This window comes from Cnephaeus nilssonii, assembly GCF_951640355.1.
Source record: "Cnephaeus nilssonii genome assembly, chromosome: 16".
NCBI classification, from domain to species: Eukaryota; Metazoa; Chordata; class Mammalia; order Chiroptera; family Vespertilionidae; genus Cnephaeus; species Cnephaeus nilssonii.
In genome coordinates, this window is record NC_137087.1 from 45,657,791 (window position 1) to 45,680,912 (window position 23,122).

The following is a 23,122-nucleotide window of genomic DNA, read 5'->3' on the forward strand; positions in this document are numbered from 1 at the left end:
GCTCTAGGCCCACAGAGAAAGGGGGCCTGTTGGCTTCCTGGGGCTGTGGGGTACAGGGAAGTGGAAAATGACGCCTGGGCATCCCCGGCCAGACCCCCCCACCCGCCAGCCCCTCTTCGAAAGTGGGCGTCTCCCTGTGTGATTTGGAAAACCCCTCCTTGGAGGTGCTCAGAAACAGTGGTCTCTAGAGACTGGGATCCCGTCCTGGTTCTAGAGCCCTCGGAATCCTTTCTCTGTGAGTTGAAGGGGCAAGGAATGACCTTGAGGGCGCTCTTGGAGGGCCCTCCCCTCCTCTGTGCTCAAGTGCTGAGGCAAGGACCCCAGACTCAGGCTGAGATCCCAGAATGGGCCCTGGAGGCTGAGGGGATGGGACGCAGAGCGGCGTGTGGGCAGAAGGCTCCTGGCAGAGGTTGGAGTCCTGGGCCAGCAGGGGGACGGGCTTAGGAACAGCAGCTTCTTCCTTCGGCTTCTCTCTTTCTTTCCCCAGCACCCCCCTCTCTCCACCTGCACCCCAAAGGCTTTCTTCCCTTCCCGGAGAGGTTGTCTTCAGCCTGTGCTTTAACTCCTCCAGGGACAGGGAACTTACAACCCCAAGACGCTCCTTCTCCAGTGAAAGCTCTGACAGATAACAAATAGAAATCTCGTGGGCGGAGCTTTGGCCTCTGCCCTGTCCTCCGCGGTGGACGGGAATCCTGCCCTGCGTGAGGGAAGCCTTCAAGAGCCCAGAGCTCTTCCCTAAGTTCCCCCGCCCCTGGCATCTGTGGTGCAGGGACTTGGCAGTGGGCTGTACCCGGAGTTCTGCACTGGGAGTCCAAATGTTTCCTCCACCGGCGACCAGTGTTTAAAAAATGCTTTGTGGTCAATTCCTCTGAATTGAGATATTTATTTATCCTTGCACTAGATCTTTAATAATTGGATATTTCTTTTTAAAAATATATATTTTATTGATTTTAGAGAGGAAGGGAGAGGAGAGAGATAGAAACATCAATGATGAGAGAGAATCATTGATCGGCTGCCTCCTGCATGCCCCCCACTGGGGATCAAGCCAGCAACCCAGGCATGTGCCCTTGGCCGGAATCGAACCTGAGACCCTTCAGTCCGCAGGCTGATGCTCTATCCATTGAGCCAAACCAGCTAGGGCCTTGAGAGAGAACTCATCTGCTCAATGCCATAAGTTTTTGTTTTTTTCATTTACATTCAGGCAAGAAGAGGGTGAGGTGTGAAGTGGTGTGTGGTAGTTTTTAACAGCTTGTAGGATGGTGGGGGTGAGGGGGAGTTAGAGATGGCACAAGCAACATCTCAAAACTGCAGGTAAGGAGCGAAATGAGGGAGCAGGCTTCCAAGAATTGTGTGTGAAGGGTGGTATGGACTTCTGGTCTACCTGGAAAAATGGCAGCGAGTCACCTGACCGATGGAGGCACTGGCTGCCTGCTTGTAAACTGGGTGTTGTCATCAGGCACTCCATGTGGCAGGGCACTGAGGAGGGAGGGAGCGTCGATGCAAACGGGCAGCTCCAGGCCTCACCAACAGGGACTCTACAGCCACACCAAATGCCATCCCTACCCGCTCAGCTCCCTGGGCTCCCCCCATCAAAAGCCTAAGCTTAGTCAGTCCTCCAGCAGCCCACGTGGTCTCAGGCCCCTGTGGCTCTTCTGATCCCTCTGCCGGGTTGTCTTCTAGACTTAGAGTCCTGCCTCCCCCGTGTACCTCTCCCCACCCCCTCCAGAGTGAGGAGTAATGAAATGACCCACGCAAAGTGCCAGGTTTGTGCTGGCACGGTCCGTTTTCAGGCGTTGATAGCTATCACAATGTTTATGTTTCTTTGAGCCGATCCCACTCCCATGCACGTAACGTTCTTACTCGGTATTTTAACTAACTGGTTACAAGCTGCATAGCTTACATGTCCAACTAGCCTGTGTGTCCCTGGAGGCCATGAAATATTAGTCATCTTTGATTTTCCAGAGCCTAGCACGGTACCTGCTTCATTCATTCACTCAGTCATTCACTCAGCAGGTATTTATTGAGGTTCTTCTAATGCTGGGCACTGTTCCAAAATTGGGGATATTTTGGTGAACAAAACAAACTCTGCCTTCTTGGAGCTGATAATTTAGTGAGGAAGAGACAGAAGACAAACAACAAACCAATAAATGTGAGTTGGCGATAAGTACTATGAAGTGGGGCAGGGGGGGAGGGGGATAGGGCGTGTCAGCAGAAGAGAGAGGGCTTGGCAGTTTTTATATAGTGAAGTGGGCAGGGCAGGTGACATTGAGCAGAGACTCCAGAATGGAGGAGGCAAGGTCTGGGGCTCTTTGGAGCAGGAGTGTTCCAGGAAGAGGGAACAAGTGTTGCCTGAGGCAGATGATGCTTGTTTCAGGAATAGCAAGAGGGTGAGTGTGGATGGAAAGGGTGAGTAAGGGGCAGAGCAGTGAGTGATGAGGTCAGAAAGGCGTGAGGGAACAGGGCCACCACAGAGACATTGTAAGTGCTTTGTCTCTGCCCAGGAGATATTTGCTGAGTAAATGAGTGAATGAACAATGAATGAATGAATGCCAAATGCCTCGGCTGTCCGGGCTCTGGAAGTTTCATAGGGAGCCCTGTGGGCTCGAAGGTACTAGGCCATCTTCCTGGGGGGGGGACAGAATTTGAATCATGGCCTGAAAAAAGGGGCAAGGAAAGCACAAAAGAGGAGGGAGACACCCAGGGAGGAGGTGGGGAAATAAAATTTGGGGGTGAGGTTGAGGGGCAGGGAGGATAGCTCACCTGAAGCTCAGGGTAAGTGTGCGAGTCCATGATTGACAGGTCTATAAAAAGGTTTGCGGTCAGATCAGAGGGGCCTTGAATGACAGGATAAACAGTTTGGCCTTGAGTGCCCCATGGCAGCAGGGCCTCTGAGGGCATCTGAGTGGGAGAGCTGCATTTCAGAACAAAGTGGGTGAGTGGCCAGGCAGGAGGGGACAAGGTGGCGAGCTAGGAGGCAGCAGCAGGTCCCAGTCAGGGAGGAGGTAGGGTGCAGGGACCATGAAGGACTGTGGCAGGTCCTGCTGCTCAGGTCAAGGGATGGAAGCCCAGATCAGGCCTTTTCCTTCCCTGCCAGCCAGGCATGGGCCCCAGAGTCAGCAGAAAACACCAGCCCTGGGGAGGCGGCGGCTCAGAGCCAGAAGCTGCTGAGGGAGCACTGGCAGCAAGATGCCATTGTACGTCCGCAATCAAGATACTTCAGAGGAAATCAAAAGCACCAACTGGGGAAATGAAGTGTGCACTCTCTCTTTCTCTCTCAAACACACACACAAACTTCTGCCTCCAAAATGGGTCAAGTGAAGGCTGTGGGCGTGGGCTGCGGAGGGAGGGGGGGAGGGGTGGAGGCCCAGCGCTGGGAGCAGCCTGGGTGCTGTGCCCACTCACCCTTCTGGCATAGGGGATGGTGGCAGCTGCAGGGTGGGGTGGGACGTGAGGATAAATATACACCTCCCCATGCATATGGATAATGTACACAGCTGCCCTGCCTGCTTTGCGTTCATTAGGACCAACTGTTTCAGGAGCGGTGGCAGGCGGGCAGGAGGGGGTAATGTGCCCATTCACAGACTGGGGGTAGGGGGCTGCCTGCAGCTGTGCAGACACCCCCCCCCCCCTGCCTGGATCAGCATCCCAGCCCCTTCCTCCCTCTTTTTCTTCCTTCCAGCTCACCACTCTGGCCGATCTGGGGGGGTCTCAGGGTGGGAAAGGGGGCTTGGGAGTTGGCTGACTCCTCACAGGAGCTGGGGGAATTGAAGGGAGAGTCGGGCTAGATTGCATCCCCTGGCCCCAGGGTGGGCTGTTGCTTCCAAACCCAAGTTCCTTATCCCCTTCTTCCCAAAAGCCATCTGCAGCGTGCGGGCCGGAAAATGTTTTGGTCCTGTCATCTGGAGGCTCCAGGGAGGCCCCATTCATGTTCACAAGATCTGTGCCCCCGGACAGATTCCGAGGGCGAGGGGGTGGTTTCATGTGATTCTGACATCTTGGCAGCGACTGCTAGGCCCCAACTCCCCGGAGCAGGTCACCCAGGTGGGAGTGAGGACTGGGTGGGTTGGCGGGGAGCGGGGAGGGGGATATTGAGAGCCAGACTGGTTGGTGTACTAGTTAGGGCCACCAAGTAGGGCTGTGCAGCTTTGGCCCTACACCAGGCCATGGCGCTGAGGGGCCCTCGGCCAGTGCCAAGCCTTGCACCCTGGTGTGCGCATCCTCTCCCATAGGGGCCAGCGGTGGCCCAGGTGACAGGCCTGTCTAGTCTCAGGAACACGAATAAACAAGGCACAGGAAGACGGTGAGTGGGCAGTGGCCTCGTGCCTGTGTCTTTCCCCTGCAGTAGTCTAAGTGGGCGGAGGGCTGGATGGGGGCTGCTGAGGCCTGGGAGAGGATGGAGGCAGCTGAGGCCAGGTCAGGGCCCAAAGAGCAACAGCTATCTTTGTTGTCAGGTTGGGGCTGGGGCCCGCTGCCCCCTCTGCTGGTGGCCCCCAGAGCAGCAGTCACCTCTGGGACTCTGGGGCAGGGTCTTGTGGGTCCTGAAGAGGGGGTGGCACAGAGAGAGGTAGGCCTCAGGCCCACCCACCTCCCTGTTTCCTGGAGCCCCTCTCCCAGCAGGTCATGGCCCTTCGTTTAGTCAAGAAGGCGTCCTGGAGGAAAACAAGTGGGCGGGAATCCCCGCCAAGCCATTTCCTAGCTGTGTGATTCCAGGCAAGTGACTTAACCTTTGAAGGCCTTGGTTTCCTCAACTGGGAAACAGCAACAGGAATGGCTGCCTCGTAGGGCCAAAGGATCAAACCAGCCAATGACTAACAGGAGGAGCAGTTTGCTTAGCTTAGTGGCAGTCCTGCTCCCAACCCTTCTAGCTTTCAGCTCCAGGTAGCCAAGCAAGTTCTCCTTTAAACCCTGCCCCTCCTCGGCTCAGCTGCTGCCGTTCTGCCATTAATATTTCATTTCTGTAGCGAAGGCTGTTTGTCCTTGGGACACGGCTATTCACCCTGGGAACAGAAACCTCTCCATGTCCCTTCGTGCAGGAGGATTCCTTAGCCTCTTTTCTGGGCTTAGAAGCCTAAAGGGAAAGAGGAACCATGCTATGAACTTGGAGCCCAGTCGTCAAACAGGCTTGGGTTCAAATCCTGGCTCTGCCTTGTTCTTCCTGTGTGATCTTGAGCAAGTGAGTCAAATTCTGTGAGCCCTAGCTCCAAACTGTGGGTGATACTACCTACAGTTAATAGTGTTGCAAGGATTAAATGCTAACTGTGAAGTCCCTGCCACAAGTGGGTGCCCCTTAACAATCTGCCCTGGTCTGACTGACCCTGGGGGGGGGGGGGGGGTTGGTCAGATCTCCACATGCTCATGTGTGTGGCTGGTTGTGGACACACACACACGCACACACACACACACACACACACACACACACACACCTACACCCCTGACAGGGCTGGACCAGCAGATTCTCTGCAGGGAGTGGGAGCTCTCTTTCCCTCCTCCCTGCCCAGCTCCTGCAGTGTTGGAAAAGGAAATTACTGAACAGATTGCAATTAAGGGGGGAAAGGAGGGAGAGGGAGACAGAGGCCCTAAAATGCAGCTTGACTGAGCGCTAAACTGTGTTTTTGCCCGGAGCCAATCAGAAGCCTCTGACAAGAGCATGTTCCCACTTACAAATCTGATTGCAGGAGGTGTGGCTGGGGTGGCCCTGGGAGCCCCGGCGAGGAGGGGGCGGCCAGCATCTCTGGGAAGGCTGCTGGCTGCTCGCTTGTTGCCCGGAAAGTTAGCCAGTGGAGGGGCCAGGTGGCCGGGCAGAGGTCTCGGGGGCTGGGAAGGCCTGGATTCAGAATTTCCCCCAGTTATAATAGTTACCGATGATTTGGCATCCACTACACACTGGACATCCAGACTTCCGCTAATCCTCCGGAGAATGCCGTGCGGCAGATGACTATCACCTCACTCTACAGATAAGAAACGGAGGCACAGAGTGTCCCTACTGCAGGCTGACTGCTGCCCGAGGTCTAGGTATTTTATTGACATTTTATCTCCTTTCAATCTCCCTATAACTTTAATCCCATTCCACAGGGGAAGAGGCAGGGCTCCGAGAGAGTAGCCAACTTGTCCAAGATCACAGAGCTGATTTATAGGTGACTCCAGAGAACACACTTAAATCGTACCAGAGCCAGGCACTCTGATAGCGTTACTAGATTTAGCAAAATAACAAAAACCAAAAAACCAGGATGGCCGGTTAAAATTTGAATTTCAGATAAATGATTACTTTTTTTTTCCCCTTTAGTATTATAAGTATGTCCTAAATATTGCATGGGATATCCTTATACTAAAAATGATTCCTTGTTTATTTGAAATCTAACCCAATGTCCTGCCATTTATCTGGCAACACCAGACCTCTCTCCTTCTGCCTCAAGCTCCCCTCTATTTTGCCAGCAGTTTGCCTTTAAAGGTGGCCCTCAGAGAGCCGTGCTGGGGTCTCCAGACGGAGGAAATGAGGCTGCCAGAGGGGAAGAGAAGCTCCCCTGCTCTAGAGGGCAGAACCCTGGACCAGTGCCCGCTCTGCCACCTCCTGTGTGACTTTGGGCAAGTCTATCCCCCTCTCTGAACCCTCTCGAAAAGGAAGACCCAGGATCAGATCATTGCAAACATCCTTGTCGGCCCTAACTTTCCTAATGTCTTCACCCCTTTTTCCGTCTGTGCAAAGGATGGTATGAAATACACGGTTGTGGCCTGGCTGGTGTGGCTCAGTGGTTGAGTGTCGACCTAGGAGTCAAGAGGTCATGGGTTTGATTCCCGGCATTGCGGGCTCCACCCCCACTTTGGGGCATGCATGAGGCAGCCCATCAATGATCCTCTCTCATTATTGATGTTTCTCTCTCTCTCACTCTCGCTTTCTCTCTGAAATCAATACAAATATTTTTAAAACAAACAAACAAGCAGTTGTGCTGTGAGGACAGAAGATACCCAACACCTGAAGTCGCCAGGGAGCAGTGCTGGTCGGAGGAGACGCATGGTGTGGGCTTGGAGGCTAGGGGCTCAGGCTACTGGGAAATGGGGTGTTACTGTCTTTAGCTCCCAGAGGTGGCAGCCTGCTGTAGCATTCAGACCGGGGTTCCAGGCCCCTCCTGCACTAACAGCTCCGTGATCTTGGGTAAAACCCTTCACCCAGGCAAGGACCTCAGTTTCCTCCACTGTAAAGTAGGCCTAATGCTGCCCCACGATGTGTGCAGAGGGCCTGGTAGGTGGGAGGAGCTTACTAGGCGGTTATTTTTATTTTTGTTATTGGTGGTGTTAATATTACATCCTTCTGAAAAACAAAAAGCACCTTGAGGAATGCTAACCTCTGAAATAACAAACAGATTTCAGGCCCTCTCTGAGCTTCAGCAAAGAACACAACACATTCCAGGCGGCCTTCATTTCAGCTACATTTTATTTGTTGGATTTTTGACAGACATCTAAATTATACAGTGAATTTTCCACATGACCAAATACCACGTCCATGTCTTTATCATTTTCAAAGGGGACTATATAAAAAGAAACTTTCGATGGATCAGACTGAACCCTGAAACCACATGGAGTGCAGAGCTAAAAATAAAAGGAAGGAAGAACTTGCCCCTGAGAAGGAAAGAGAAATCAAAGCAAACTCTGACGGGAATCAAGGGACGAGTCCTGGAGGGGGTGACATGGTGTCACCCTCCAGGGCAGGTCCGGATAAGGAGTGGCCCACAGTGAGGGTGAGGCCCAGAGTGACACAAAAATAGCCACCGCTGCAGCCCAGAGGGGAATAAAGAAATTTGTCCAAAGCCAGGATAGAGAGGAGCGGAGAGAGGAAGGGAGGGGGCAGGACGGTGTCCTTCCAGCAGCTTTGGGACCTGTGGACTTCTTTCTCCCCGCACATTTGTAGCCACCGGCATAATCGCTGACTTTCAGCTTCGTGCCCGCCCGACATGTTCCCCGGCTCAGCCCACATCAATGACACCCTTGTTTCCATAGTAACCAGGGGAGAGTGCAGGGGAAAGGGTGTGTTGCACTGGGCTTGGGGATCCAGCCGGAGGAGCTGCACAGGGAAGGTCAGTGGGAGGGGAAGGGCGTGTTTCTCACAACTGGTCTGAGCACACATCCTGGGGCCCCGTCCCCGGCCTCTCCCCCGCACATTCAGATGCAGAGGTGCACAGAGCAAGTCTCACCCAGACACGCCCCGCTGGGGACGGGAGGATGGGAGACCGGGTATCCCCTTTCTAGCTTCCAATTCTCTCTCTGGTCATGGCCCCAGGGGGTGGGAGTGGGGCTGGGGAGAGGAGAGGGGACTTCAGAAGTATTTTGTTTTTACAAATGGGAGCTCTTAAAGGCTGCCTTTTCCAGGCATCTCTCATCTGCCCCATGAGCCCCCAGGAGGGTCCAGCAGGGTTCAAAGGGAAGATGAAAGCTTGTGACATCTACCATGCCACTCTGTCTTTAGCTGAAAAGCAAATGTGAATGTTCACAGAGGCTGTTATCAGAGGAGGGGAGTGGCCTCTGCCTGCTGGCCCCGGCCTGGGGAGGGCTCTTGCAAAGAGTTCCCGAAGTTGGTGGCCAAAGAACAGAAGTATTTTACAGACTATCCACTGCCCAAGTTCCTATCACATTGTTCCAAATCACAGACCCCAAGGCAGGCCGCTGCCCTCAGCTCGCATCCCTGGTGCACTATTTGGAGGGAAAACCCATTTTTAAGCCCTAGAGCCACATTTCCAGCTGGATGGCAGGGGGATTTTGGTTTCTTGCAATTCTGTTTTCCTTTGTTCAAAGTGGGAGAGGCCCTTGGGTGAGACAAGGAAGCCAGAGGAGGTAGCAGGTAGCTCAGTGGTTTGGAAAAACCTCCCCTTCTTTTGTTTTACAAGCCCTTACAGGTCTGTCCCCAGCACCCCCAGCACAGCCTTCCCGTCGGCATGAATGACGCCCAGCCCAGAAGGCCTCTGAGGCTGGACACGCTTCAGCCTCACCTGCACCACTTTGTCCAGAAAAGCTGGCACAGAGGGCCGGGGCTGGAGTGGCCCTCCTCTGCTCTCAGGCCTCAGTGGGTTTGGGAAGGGCCACCTCCTGGGATGAGAAGGCAGCTGGCCCCTGAGGCCCACCAGCCAGCCACTGGACAGTCCCTTATTCATTCTCTGAAAACCCCTTGGCTCAGACCAGAACAGAGTTCAATTCAGGAGCTGGGTGATGCTCTGGCCAGCTTTCATGCTTGAAGCTAGGGATTTCTTAAGACTCAGGAAAACAAGCTCTTTTTGCAACACGGGGCGGGAGAAGTCTCCTTCCAGTCCTCTCCAATCAATCAACAGAGGACACATTTTGCTGGAGAGAGGCAGGGGAGATGGGCAGCTGGGGTGACGCTGGCTTCCCTGGGAGTGGTCCCTGCAATCACACCCCTTCTTCCCAGCAGCAAACCCTCTCCGCCTATGAGCTTCGCACACCCCCAAGTTGCCAGCATTGTAAAAATTGATCTTGAAAAAAATCGATCTGCCTGCCTTTTCTCAGTGGAGCAGGTTCATGGTAAAGCTGCATTTATTTTAAAAATCTGATAGCAACGGCCTATTGTGATCATTTAAACACAGAATTCTTTGAGCTTTAGAAATCCCTTCTATAGGACTGCCGTGCAGAAGCCAGCTAATCTGAGTCGGCTGCTCCCTGCTCCACTGAACTGGAGAAAGCCTGTTTACGCTAGCCCGAGCCCTCCATGTGAGGGCTTTCTAAGGACCTTGTAATTTTTCTGGAATTAAACCTCCCACCTCTCCTCACATTCCAGATGTCATTATAGTCAAAAGTCATAAGAATTTGCTTCCCTGTATAGCTGGCTGGGGGGTTGGGGATGGGCTATGTTTATGTGGTAACTTGTTTGCAAGAAAGGATTTTTTTTTCCTCTCCAAAGGGTGAGGATTACACACACAGTCTCCCACCTGCATGACAAGATGGTTTAATCATCTGCTCTTCCCCCCCTTCCCCCCCAGCAGCTTCCCTCCGGATGGAATGCAGCCCTGGCTCAGTTGGTGATGGTAAAAATCACTGACCAGCACCAGCAAACACTGTCCGTGCTTCCAAAACCACGGGGAGAGCAAGGGGCAGGTCAGTAAATAAATGAACGCAGCATAAGCTGCTTCTTTCTCTTTTACTTTTTTTTTTTTTGAAAGAAAAAAAAAGCCCACTGGAATTGTCTGAACTGCAATGCAATCTCTTGCTCATTTAAAAGATCTCATTTTCTAATCATGTGCTTTGAGACATTTAATACTATTTCAATTATGCAGAGGAAATAATATAATTCCTTTATTTGAAAAATGATACTGAACCTCAGAGATCAGTTAAATCTACTGCTGGAATAGGGATTCTTTTTAAACTGTGTTGTACCCTCTCTTCAAACAGCTGTAGCTGTACACAGATGGAAAAACATTTGGTCAGAAAGCAGCAAATTAGTGTTTTTCAGGACAGAACTCAGCTCCTGCGTCTCCATTCGTCTAGATTTTATTTCTTCTTTGCAATGACATTTTTGCAGACCCAGTTCATGCCGTCCTTTGAGGGAAATGGGCAGAGAAAGGCAGTGTTAGTTATAAGAAAGACACTATACATGCAAGCCCGGCCGGGGGGGGGGGGGGGCTCCCCTCCCCTACCACTAGCTCCAGGGAGTCTCTGCCCCAGGGGCCCACCTGGGTGACCAGGCATAGTGACCTCCTGGGGAGGCCTCTGAGAGCACAGGAGGGAGATAGGAGTGGGAGTGCCCAGTGTCTGAACTTGAGATGGGTTCTCAGGAACTCCCTCTGAAAAAATAAACACATCTGCTTGGATCCAAGGCCTGATTGAGGCGCTATCAGGAGAGATTCCAGCCCTTTTTGGCTTTTTCTAAAAGCTGACCTTTGCTAGGGCATTCCATTCAATAAGCCACTCTTCTGGTGCCTGGTGTGTTTACATGTGGCAGTGTACACGGGTTAAATTAAATTTCTTTTTGGAAAAACAAACCAACTGCAGTGTGTGTTACTAGACACACACTAGGGCAATGTGCATTTATTTCTCTTCGTGCAGCACTCCAGATAGGTTTAGGAAGTCCCGGCCTGGTTCTTGTAGCTTTAAGCACTACCAAGCTGAGGGACTGGGGAGAAGGTTCCCTTAAAGGCACAGTGACCTTGAAAGTGTCCTCTCTTAGAAGGCTGGAGAGGGACAGAGGTAAAAACCACACAATGCCTACAGCCACCTGGCAGGTGGCATGATTTCTCCTGGATGCCAGACCTGCCAGAGATGACCTCCTTTTCAACCCACTTTGGAGACACCCCTGAATACTCTCCTTTCCCCTAGAGTCTCTCCGACCTTCAGGGGTGTGCAGAGTTCCTTTGGAAGCTCAGAACAAAAATCAAAGCAGGATCGTGCACCCCTCCCCCACCCCCCGCGCGTCTGCAATACAAGCTAGCTGAGGTCCCAGTCACATTTGCACATCTCGGGGCACACATGACATGAAGAGCCCTGCATTTCCTGTGACCACAGAGCTAGGGGTTGAACCTGAACAGCTGAGCCAGCTTAAAGTAATAAATATCAGCTGACACCTTTGGGCTTTTGGAGCATTAATCCCATCAACAATACATCAGCGCAAAACAACCAGCAGGCACCCTATCTCCTGGCTAATCTGACCATAACCTGAATTCACAGTGATTAAAACTCTGCCAGTGGCCATCAGAACGCCTGGGCAGGAGAACCAGATAATCTGATGGCTGTTCCAGAGCAGACTTCAGCGCATCTGCCAAGACGAGGCTGGCCACGGCCGAAAGCCTGAAGGTGGACAGCACCTGGCAGCCGTGGGGGCATGGGGGTAGAATGCCGAGGTGGGAGAAAGGTGGCCTCCAAACACATCTCCAATTACAACTGGGTCAGCTACCGACTTCAAAAGCTGAGGCCAATTTTAAGACCATTTTATGAAAAGGATTAATTTAAAGAGAAGCATGTTTAATTTTAGTAGTTAATTGGTTTCCAGGAAAAAAATGATCACCTGCCAGGAGACAGAAAAGATTTTACAAATACAAGAGGGATGAAGAAGATAACCATCTTCTCTTTGCTTTCCAAGCTGAATAGCTCAGCACTTATGTAGCACTTTCCATCTTCAGAAACCTGCACAAACACTATCAAAGATACGCACCTCAATATTTTCTCCTCTCTGGAGACTTGCAGTATTTTATCCAGTCATCTCAGAGAAATCAAGTGTTCCCACACTATATGAATACCGGTTTCCCCCCTGGTTTTATGGCTGATTACAGGGGGGTAGTTCTTTTTATTATATGTAACTAACTAAACATGAATACAGTCAAAGAGATAGAAACAATATTTACTCAGCTGCAGGAACCCGAAGCAGAATGTGGGGGGTGAGGGGCAGCTTTCTTTTCGGTGTCTGTTATGGAGGCAGAGGGGATTTAAATGCGGGAGCCCTGCTGGGGAGCCATGTGCTCCAGATGTCTGTGAGGCCAGCGGTGGCAAAGCCCTTTCAGCCACAGTCCTGCCAATAGAGGGCGCTCAGAGGTCAGTACTCACCAGCTATCCTGCTGGTCCCTGAGCTGAGCCTCTGCAGCTACCCCCAGCAGTCTGGAGTTTGGGAATCACAGGAAGATTTAAAAGGGGCCAAGCCATAGCCGATTTGGCTCAGTGGATAGAGCGTCAGCCTGCGGACTGAAGAGTCCCAGGTTCGATTCCGGCCAAGGGCACAAGCCTAGGTTGCGGGCTTGATCTGTGCAGGAGGCAGCTGCTCAGTGATTCTCATCATTGATGTCTCTCTCTCTCTCTCTCTCTCTCTCTCTCTCTCTCTCTCTCGTTCTCCCTTGATATATAAAAAAACCTTTAAAAAATAAAAATAAAAGGGGCCAAGCCCTGTGGCTGCTGAGTTGTACCCTTCCTGTTATTACCTGAGGAGAAAGAGAGCTGGAGGTGAGGGGCTGTTGGGGAGGCAACAGTCAATGGGGATAGCACCTCTCCATCAAATCAGGACAAGCTGTGCCAAGTTGCCCACGGATAATATGTTGTCCAAGATCCTTGAGGGGAGGGTCCATGTCAGACTGGCTTGAGGTTGTGTTTACAGAACCTAGCATGGTGTCTGGTCTACAGTACTTAATTTATACCTTTTTAATGAACCCTTTTAACACCCTGTGAAGGAGGGACTACAATTTCCACATTACAAAGGAAGAAATGGGAGCACAACGCAGTGTGTGGCAGAGGCGGGCTTCGAACCCAGGCTATCTGGCTCCAGCACCCACACTGAACCATTTACCATTTCTCAATGAGTGCGGGCAAGTGCTGGAGGGAGGGGCTCTGCCTCAAGCTTATGGAGAAGCTGGGAATCACCCTAAAGTTGGGCAATAGCAATTCTAGTTATTTCTTCCTTAGGACTTCCGACTATAGGGGCATGAGACTGGGGTAGCCCCAGGCTAAGTGCCTGCATAGCTTGGCTGCAGCTCTGAAGATGCCAGAGGCTGTTTCTGGCCACGCAGCTCTCAGGATTCCTGGGCTGCCGGGTATCGCTACGTGCGGAAGCTGCACGTTTACCTTGCTGCCCCTCCCAGCATAGTCACTCTCCACCAAGACCACCACCTTCATGGAAATGCTACATTTAGAGACAACATCATAGCACGAAGCAGAACCTTCTGCTTCTCAAGTTTAAATTAGTGCTCCACATCACTCTTGCCTTAATTTGGCAAGGCTTTGGTTTTTTTTTTCAAAACAGACGACTGAGAAAAAGTGATCAGTTACTTGAAGTAGGTTACTGCTCTGCTTCCAAAGAAGGAAATGAACTCATAAGTTTGTTTAATGGTTGAACCTTTATTGTTAAAAACTGGTTTGACCAAATTTCTGCACATTTGATCTTCGTCATGGGGATGACAATATTATGGCATGAGCAGTCCTCCCCTTCCTTCCTCCACCACACCTCCTCCTGGCCTACCTTGCTGAAACTGAATTTAAATTGATTAGCTTTAATTCAATAATAGAGACTAAAGCGAGACATTGAACCTCAAATACTGAGCTTTGTTTGGCCTCGTGGAGAGGAGATAAATTTTGCTATGTCATGAGATTATCCCCTAATATGACCACTGGGAAAAATATAAGGCTGCCCCTAACCATGGGGGTGGAATGCTCATCACAGATCTCAGTGGCCCAGGATTAAAGGCATGATGCCTCTTTCTATATGGAAGGGTGGACTCTGGCTGCACTGCTCCCTTTAATTTGATCACCCTGCAATGCATCCATCACTGCTCAATGGCTGGAAGGAAGCAGTGGCAGCCATGGTTGGGTGGGCCTGGTTTTTTATGCCATGAGGACTACATGCCACATCAGTAATTGCTTTAAGAGGAGGCGGAGCTCAGGCCCTCGCTGAGCAATGCAGCCTATCCCATTGTGTCACCAGGCCCCCAGGGTCAAGGAGCAGCTGGATGCTGCATACATAAAATATTGCTTGCTATTAATATTTTTTTCTGGTGACAAAGGGCACTGCACCAGAGAGGTAGCAAAATTGCATGTCCTGAGCTTGCTTTCTTAGTCTAAAGAGAGGTTTGAAATTTTAAAAATAAACCCGAGGTCTGACTTGCAGATAATGTATACTTGGAGTAAAAAATAACTGATGCCAGGCCTTGAAAGAAGTGGTAAATGTCATGTTTAAAAATACCAAATTCTATTGGTATAATATTAAGGGAAAAGCCCCCTAGACCAAGGAAAAAGGAAAAAAAAAATACAAGGAGCTGGGCTAGGAAATGTGTAATGTTCACCCGGGAGGTGCACGCTGGTGTACAGCTCACACACCAGGGCTCCAATGCTAGTGTCCTTTCCAGCAGGTGAGACTATAAGCCGGACCACTGCTCCTGTTTAGAGAAGGAAGGAAGACGGGGAGCGTGGGAGAGATGTGAAAAGAAAATGTGAGCGTGAGGTGGGGGCATGGAGAGGTATACCCGAGAACTTTCTGCTCGTTCAAAGCTACTGGTGGAGGCAGGTCTCTGTTATGACGAAGGCTAGAGACCAGGCTGAAACTGCTGATCTCTGCACTGGAAGGAAATTCTCTTCCAGTACAATTTTAATTAAACACACACACACCCCACGGTGTGTTAGAGAGAAAATGTCTTCAAACACCTGACACTGCAACAGTAAAGGACAGCGCTGTGGTCTGGGTTCAAATTCAGATGTGCGGGTGGAAGAGGCTGATTTCTCTCTACCTTTCTCTGGCTCTAAGCCAAGTCCTTTGTTCACTGTTTCTCGACACCCAGGGAAGAGAAGAGTCCCAGGGCTCCATGTCATACACGAGGAGAGGTCCTAGCAACACGGCCCAGCCCCAGGGCGCACAGGGAGACTGCCTCCCTGTCTGTAAGGCAGTCTGGCTCAGGGGCTGCCGGTTTTCCCTCCCAGACATTGTTCAGTTTCTCCCCTTTCTGCCTTCATCTACGCGACATAACTGGGTCTCTTCTGATCGCTCCCCTGGACTCTGGGCCTCTCAGCAGGCAGGGTTTCCAAGATGGATGTTCTCCTTCAGCTTCTCCTGCCCTTTACCTATGCTCTCCTCTGGACAGTTCCTCGTGGAAACCTGCTTTAATTACACAATGGGCTGGCCTCCTGGTCACCATCAATCAGGCGAAAGAAAGACCTGTTCTGAACTCCCTTGAAGCCCTCAAAAGTCAGTCTCCACACCCAGAACAGGGGCGGCTGAACAACATATGGGATTGCCTGTCCTTGTCAAGACGGCACATATTTGTCAGCAGAACATCAGGTAGAACAAGAATCTGAAATCCATCCCAGGAACCACTAACTTCCATAACCTTAAATCATGTGTTTAGGCCGCTCAGCTAAGAAGTGATACACCTGCCCAATGCGTCCAGAGGTGTAGCTTACCATCTAGTGGACCTGTGGTTGTTCCCCCGGCTCACTCACTTGAGGGCGTTATTTATCAGTAGAAGACGGGTCTCTCAAACATTCTGATTAAACACACACACACACACAAACACAATAAAAATAGACCCAATGTCTCTAAACCCTTGAAACTGTAGCAGAAAATCCAGAAGTTTTTCTGTTTGTTTTTTTAACCTTTGTACATTTTTCCTTTTAGGGTCATTAGAGCTATGGTGCCAGATGTTATTTGAGTGTCTGATCATTTTAGTAGCTCTGCCCATTATTGACCCGCTCTCCTGGGGCAGCAGGAGGGGAGGAGGGAGGGAAGATGAAATAAGAATTTAGGGAATTTTAGTAATTACTACACAGTATCCATGTCTGAAAGTGATCTTACGGACGTTTTTCTAGTGAGGTCTTTCATTTTTAGGAATACTTGAAACCTTAGAAAATAAGAATAATTAAAGGCCTGCACTTGAATTAGGCAATGCAGGAAAACAATTCCTCCTAAGTGACTCTTTTTAAAGTAAAAACCATGACACTGGCTGAGTGGACAAGAGCTTAGGTCACAGGCGTTACCGGGGGAGGGACATGGCCAGTGGGTGCCTCACAATGAAATGCTTCCACAGAAGACTCCACGACCTTTCTGCAGTCCCCAAAGGTTACCATTAAAGGACAATAGAGAGCAGATTCCCTTCTTAATTAACATTTTTATTAAATAACTCATTTCAAATAATGGTTAAATTCTCTAAATTTATATCATTCTATTAACCATAATCTAATCTCATTAACCTTGAAATCCCAGTCTTAACTACCCAATTCTATACACCATGGTACTATCTACTAAACTAATTAAGTGACCTTCAAACTATTTCTCCTCCATATAAAATCATTATATATATATATATATATATAAATAATTTAAAAAAATTTTTTTGCTCACAGTTCTTTGTTAGATTTTTCTTGACATAATTTCCTGTGAATCTGGTTGCTGAAGGTCTTTGATCTAAGAACTTTAATAAAAACAAACCATACATGGTTGTCTCACTTGATTTAAACTGACTGATTTTAAAGCCTTCCCTGACTCTGACTGATAGCTCGCTGCTGCTTTTTTGGTCTAAAGATCCTGTGACTTAAAGGGAATGCCACTTCTATGGTGGTTACACAGCCGAGAACAAGAGCTCTATCCCGGTAACCTCCCCATACAGGTTGGGGGGTGGTGGGTGGGGGCTGGGAGGACAATGACTAGAGCTCCCTCCCAATCTCCAGGCTCTGAGGAAGTACCCTTGACTTGAATGCCACTACCCAAAATGCTGATTTTAGATAACTCTAGTCCCTGCTTAAGGCTGGCTGAAGAAACAAGGACCTTACTGTTAATTTGCTTTTTCTTTTTTTCAACACTCCAACCAAGTGAAAAAAGATTACGGGCTGCCACTTTCTTAGCAGTAGGCACACAAAATGTGTTTATTTTCTTTAGTCCCACCTTTAGAGCCCCCGACCTTGAGATGTTCTCTCTATATTTGTGTTTGAGGCCATTTAGACAGGCAGAGTTCTCTTGCTGAAGTGGTTTGTATAAACACAAGAAAGCTTCATCCAAACCCAAATCATTTTAGGCCTCATGAAGGCCATCTTATGCACAGTCGAGGGAAATACCTTAGGCTAAACTTGATTTTCTTTTTTTAAGTGAGAAGCTGAAATGATTTGAGTTTACCTATTAAAAAACATCCTGGGGCCCTAGCAGGTTTGGCTCAGTGGATAGAGCATCGGCCTGCAGACTGAAGGCTCCCGGGTTCAATTCAGGTCAAGGGCACATGCCTGGGTTGCAGACTCAATCCCCAGTAGGGGGCGTGCAGGAGGCAGCCAATCAATGATTCTCTCTCATCATTGATGTTTCTATCTCTCTCTCCCTCTCCCTTCCTCTCTCAAATAAAAATAAAATAAAATAAAAAATAAAAAACATCCTGGGTTGTAGTATACTTGTTGAACCAGCCTAAATTAAGCTGAAAAATGCAGTTAATTTGAAACTAAATAGATCTATAATCACATATGTGATTATAATTTTAAAGAGGAGACTTAAGAAGAATAAAACTATTAATGATAGTTCCTTTGTCAAGTGGGATTAGGGGAGAGGAAAAAACTTTACAGTTTTAAATTGTATATATTTTCATATGATTAATGAGAATATATTACTTTTATAACCAGAGTCTAGGAAGGAAGGAAGGAAATAAGACTTAACACCTCCCCCTACCCTAAACTAAAACCTCACAGAGACCCACAGAACTCCAGCATCCATTTTGGGGAGGTAGCTGAGCTCATCTCTGGCTATTTTAGAGCCCCCACCACACACACACACACACACACAGAAGGTGTGGGAATTGAGGGCTGTAGAAGAGAGGGTGCTTGTCTTGTGCTGACTGGTCTGCTCTCCGATCTAAAGGCCAAGCACAGAAACAGGCCCTGGTTGTTTGTGTAACAAAAAGAAAAACCAAGCAGCAAACAGATGGAACAAGTGAGATAATTCTAGGACGTGACTATTTTCTTGAAATAAAAGCAGTCAGGCAGTTTTAAGACAAATCAATGTCAAATGTCTTCGGAGAGAGGGAAGGAGAGTATTAGGAGACGGAAAGAGGCTGCAGGACGACTGAGAAGTTGCAGGCTCGTACCCCAACACACCAAGTTCAGAGAAAAGCAAACTGGTCATGCCATTAGATACACACGCCATATGGCAATGAGGGAAGATACCACTGCTTTAGATGTTGTTAATCCCCCACAGCAACCCAGAGCAGTACTGTCCGATTCTCGCCTCATGGTGTCACTTCCCCGGCAGGTCCACCAGATGTTTAAAGTGAGGCATGTGGGCATGCTGGGGCTTTGGAATAAAGAAGTCCTAGAGCGCTGACTCCAAGTGTCACCTGGTTTGCGTCTGCTTGGTGGGAAGCATCAGAGGTGAACCTGTTCATCATTCTTTGAGGATATACTAGTAGCCTCTCAGTTAATATCAAATGAGGGGAGCCTGCTCTTCTGGTACGTAGTGCCTCAGTATCAAACACGAGGCCCTCTGTGAGCAGAAGCCTACCAGTGGGAAACCAAACTGAAGTAGCAGGAAACAGACACCAACTCTGAAGGCAGTGAAGACAGCCAACAGAAAACAAAACAGAACACTTCTATAGCATAACTAGTGTGCATAACTGTTGATGGCTCTGTTACCTTGGCCACAATATAAGACACAACACAAAAACTCCAACCAAATCATCAAAGAATCACAGAGTTAGAAAGCATCCTCTAAGTCAGAGGTCACCAACCTTTCAGACCTCACAGACCACCAGTTGGTGACCGCTGCTCTAAGTCTTCTGTTCTGACCTCCTACATAATGAGGTAGTTTGTTGCTTGTGTGGGGTGGGTTTGTCTTTCCTAGAACAGTTAATGATGTCACTAGAAAGGAACTAAACTCTTCATGCCCTTCACATCCTGGATTGTTCATCTGCCAATCAAAGGCTGTTTGTTTCATATCTTTCCTATCTAGATCAGCCCAGCCAATGAGACAGACTACTTTGGTTGGCTGTCATGTTGCCAGGTGACCAAGCCTCCAGGTAATCTCACCTGAACGCCCTCTCCTGTGAGAGCTGAGCAAGACTGGATCTGCCAGACTCGGTCACGGATGGTGTGCAGGTTCAGTCCTTCTGCAATTTCAGAGGCAGGGGCTGCCGTGAGCAAATCCTGCTTATTAGCAAAGATGAGCACTGGAACACAACTTAGCTTTTCTTCCTCCAGTAATTCAGCTAGTTCCTGGATCATTTTGAGAATGGATGGGGAGGGAAGGATGAAAGCTATGATATTTAACCATTAACTTCTAGCTAGAAAAAAACAACAGTTAAGTTGATGAACCAGCAACTTTCAAGGGCAGTGGTTCTCAAACTTGAGCCTGTGAAAGAATCCCCTGACAGACTGCTGGGCCTACCTCAGAGATGCTGACTTTGGGAAGTCTGAGCGAGGGCCCAGAAATCTACATTTTATCTTATTTATTTACTTATTTAGGAATCTGCATTTTAACTAGCTCCCCTCTAGTAGTTCTGCTATAGGGATTCATAGATCATACTTTGAGAAACACAGTTCAAGGGAGAACACAAGTTGTGACTAAAATTTAAAATTTAGCCAAGGTTGTTATCTGCAAATAACTTTCAATGTATTTATGTGTGTGTGTGTGTTATTTATTTAAATACTAGAGGCCTGGTGCACGAAATTTGTACATGGGTAGGGTCCCTAGGCCAGGCCGGCGATTAGGGCCAATCGGGGCCTTCTAGCTGTCGGCCGGGGCCTTCCTTCGTTCTGTGCTGTCCCCTGGTGGTCAGCACATGTCATAGTGAGTGGTCGAACTCCAGAGGGGACAATTTGCATATTAGCCTTTTATTATATAGGATAAATTGAAAATGACAATTGCTTTAAAGACTATAATTCTGTTTCATCAATCTTTTTGTTTTGTTTTGTTGTTTAAGTTTTATGTATTATTTTTTTTAAATTTCTTTATTGATTAAGGTGTCACATATTTGTCCTCATCCCCCATTCCCATCCCACACTCCTCCCCACGGATGCCCCCACCCCCCTGTTGTCCTTAACCATTGGTTAGGCTCATATGCATGCACACAAGTCCTTTGGTTGATCTCTCCCCCCTACCCCCACCCTCCCCTACCATCCCTCTGAGGCCCGACAGTCCGATCGATGCCTCCTTGTTTCTGGGTCTGTTCTTGTTCATCAGTCTATGTTGTTCATCATTTCCCCTAGATGAGTGATGTTTCATCAATCTTTACCTCCAAAACATGTCCATGCATTACACTTCATCAAACCCGCATCCTAAAATAACTGTATTAGTCCATCTGGCAAGGTCTCTGATTTTTAGGCTATCAGTTGGGGTCTACCCAACTGTTAGGTTGATTCTGTCTGCAATAAGTATAGGAGAGGGTGTGTACTTACCTAAATATGAGGACCCACCTCTCCCATTAAATCCACATTTTAACCCTACTTAAGACACTTGTGCTGTCAAAGAGAACTGGAGGGTTCAAGAGGCAGATAGTTATACGACACTGTTCACCTTCAAGCTCACATGAAGTGATGATCCAGAAATCATCAATGTATAGAAGGGTTCTCTCCAAGAGAGTTCTCAAACGAATTTCCAGGGAAAAGGAACATAAACATGGGGATGGCTACCTTTGGAAGGCCACCAGTGGTAGTTTAGGGCACAAGCCAAGGACCCTGCAATAAAATGTAATCATGCTTCTCCAAAGAGGTCCACTCTACCCCATGCTTCTTATCAGTGTACTCGGTAAAATGGTCTGTGCCCACCACTTCTCTGTTTAAAACTATGTATACAAACTGCACTGTGTAATCATGTTGACATGTCTGCCTTTGAAGCCATTTTTGGGTTCAAGGATAACTATCTTTTGGCTTGGAAACAAGAGCAGGTTAGTCTTGGCTTACACATTTCTTCCATCCCTTTGAATTTGTTAGTTGCCCTTGGATCAATTAAGTTGATATTGAAAAATGTACACAGAAATAATAAGTGAATTGTTCTTCTGGGTTCATTTCTATGTGGAATGAAAAGAAACCTGAAGAGCTTTTGGGCATGGTAGTAAATTCCATTTTCTTATAACTTGTTTACTCAATTTGATTTAAACTAAAGGCTTTAATTAAAAAAAATTGTTTAAAGGATTCTGAACTAATTTCTTTTTAGCCAACTGGTATTTTTGCCTGCTTGCCAGAGTGACTGCCTTATTTAAACTGCAAAGGTTAAACAAAAAAAATCTCTCTCACTGTCATACATTTACAAGGCAGATTAATGAATACCCAGTTATTTGGGAAATAGATCAACAGAAGAATTATTTACCTGGCCCGTCTCTTCAAATCTTTTTCTGTCTGCACTGTCAATTACATATATCTGTAAAGTAAGAAAAGAAGGTTATCTCAATAGCAGATATGTAAAAGACAGGGCACTTTTATGGAAAGAGCAGATGATCCTATCAGCCAATTTCACATTAGCATAGCATATAGAAACCGAGCTGGTAACTATTACCTCATCTATGGATGCAAAACAAACAAACAAACAAACTAACTAACTAATTAATTAATTAAATGGAGGGTGCCCCCAAAATACTTCCAGCAAAGCTCCAAAGTAAAAAGTCAGTAGAGCTATGCAGGATGAAAATAGCTACATTTACTGTGCATTCACTAAAAGTTCTTGCAAGATTTATCATATCCTTGTTACAACTCTATGAGATAGATTGCATTACTTTCTCATTTTATATATAAACTAGAGGCCCAGTGCATGAAATTTGTGCACTGGGGAGGGGGGAAATCCCTCAGCCCAGCCTGTACCCTCTCGCAGTCTGGGACCCCCTGGGGGATGTCCGACTGCCGGTTTAGGCCCAATCTCCGGGGATTGGACCTAAGCTGGCAGTCGGACATCCCTCTCATTATCTGGGATGCCTCGCTCTTTACCGCCTGCCTGCTTGTTCCTTACTATTCAGCTTGCTGCTCCTTAGCACTGCCCCAGAGGCTGGAGAGGCTCCTGCCACCGCTGCTGCGCTCGCCAGCTGTGAGCCAGGCTTCTGACTGAGCAGTGCTCCCTCTGTGGGAGTGCACTGACCACCAGGGGCAGCTCCTGTGTTCAGCGTCTGCCCCCTGGTGGTCAGTGCGCATCATAGTGACTGGTCGTTCTGCTGTAATGGTCACTTAGGCTTTTATTAGATAGATAAACATAAGCCCAAAGAAGTTAAGTAACTTGCTCAAGTTACATCAAGTACTTGACAAAATTGGGACTCAAACTCAAGCATACCTTAAGCACTCTGCTAATACTGCATCTCAAGTTGTCTGGGAGGGATGGTGTTTTGAGACATCTACAAATCCTAGTCTTCGAACATCATCACGCTGAAAGTATCATTTGCAGTATTAACTATACGCTGACTCCATGCACTGAGGCAGGAAACCCAGTGATCTCCATCCCTTCCTACCTTGCTTATAACCTCCAAGGCTGCGAGGAGGCTATAAGCAAATAGCAAGGGCATAGCCTTTCCCAGAGTAAGAGAAGTCTTGAGATTCACTGTAAGTTAAAAATCTCAAGCTTTCTCTCCCATCACTGAATTTTATTTATTGCATAAATAACATCCTATAACAATAAAGAAAATAAGGGAACACCAAAAAAGAAAATTGCTTATAGTTATAGAACCCAAATATATTATTTTAATTTCTTATGAATGTTCTCTTAATTCTTCTT

At 48.3% G+C, this 23,122-nt stretch overlaps 2 protein-coding genes across 2 annotated transcripts in view; one reads left to right on the forward strand and one right to left on the reverse strand.

The window, feature by feature from the left end:
* The first annotated feature begins 9,982 nt into the window (after nucleotides 1-9,982).
* SFXN2 (sideroflexin 2) overlaps nucleotides 9,983-23,122 on the forward strand; it is a 51,534-nt gene continuing 38,394 nt past the window's right edge. Inside the window, exon 1 of the mRNA XM_079794285.1 lies at nucleotides 9,983-10,095. The gene's annotated coding sequence lies outside the window, so the exon portion shown is untranslated. The remainder of the gene's footprint in view (nucleotides 10,096-23,122) is intronic.
* The window catches only part of ARL3 (ARF like GTPase 3), a 29,778-nt gene continuing 16,745 nt past the window's right edge, over nucleotides 10,090-23,122 (reverse strand). Inside the window, exons 4-6 of the mRNA XM_079794289.1 lie at nucleotides 21,737-21,787; nucleotides 19,459-19,644; nucleotides 10,090-10,536 (exon numbers count right to left, since the gene is read on the reverse strand). Of these exons, the coding sequence (XP_079650415.1) occupies nucleotides 10,489-10,536; nucleotides 19,459-19,644; nucleotides 21,737-21,787 (285 nt within the window). The 3' untranslated portion in view covers nucleotides 10,090-10,488. The remainder of the gene's footprint in view (nucleotides 10,537-19,458; nucleotides 19,645-21,736; nucleotides 21,788-23,122) is intronic.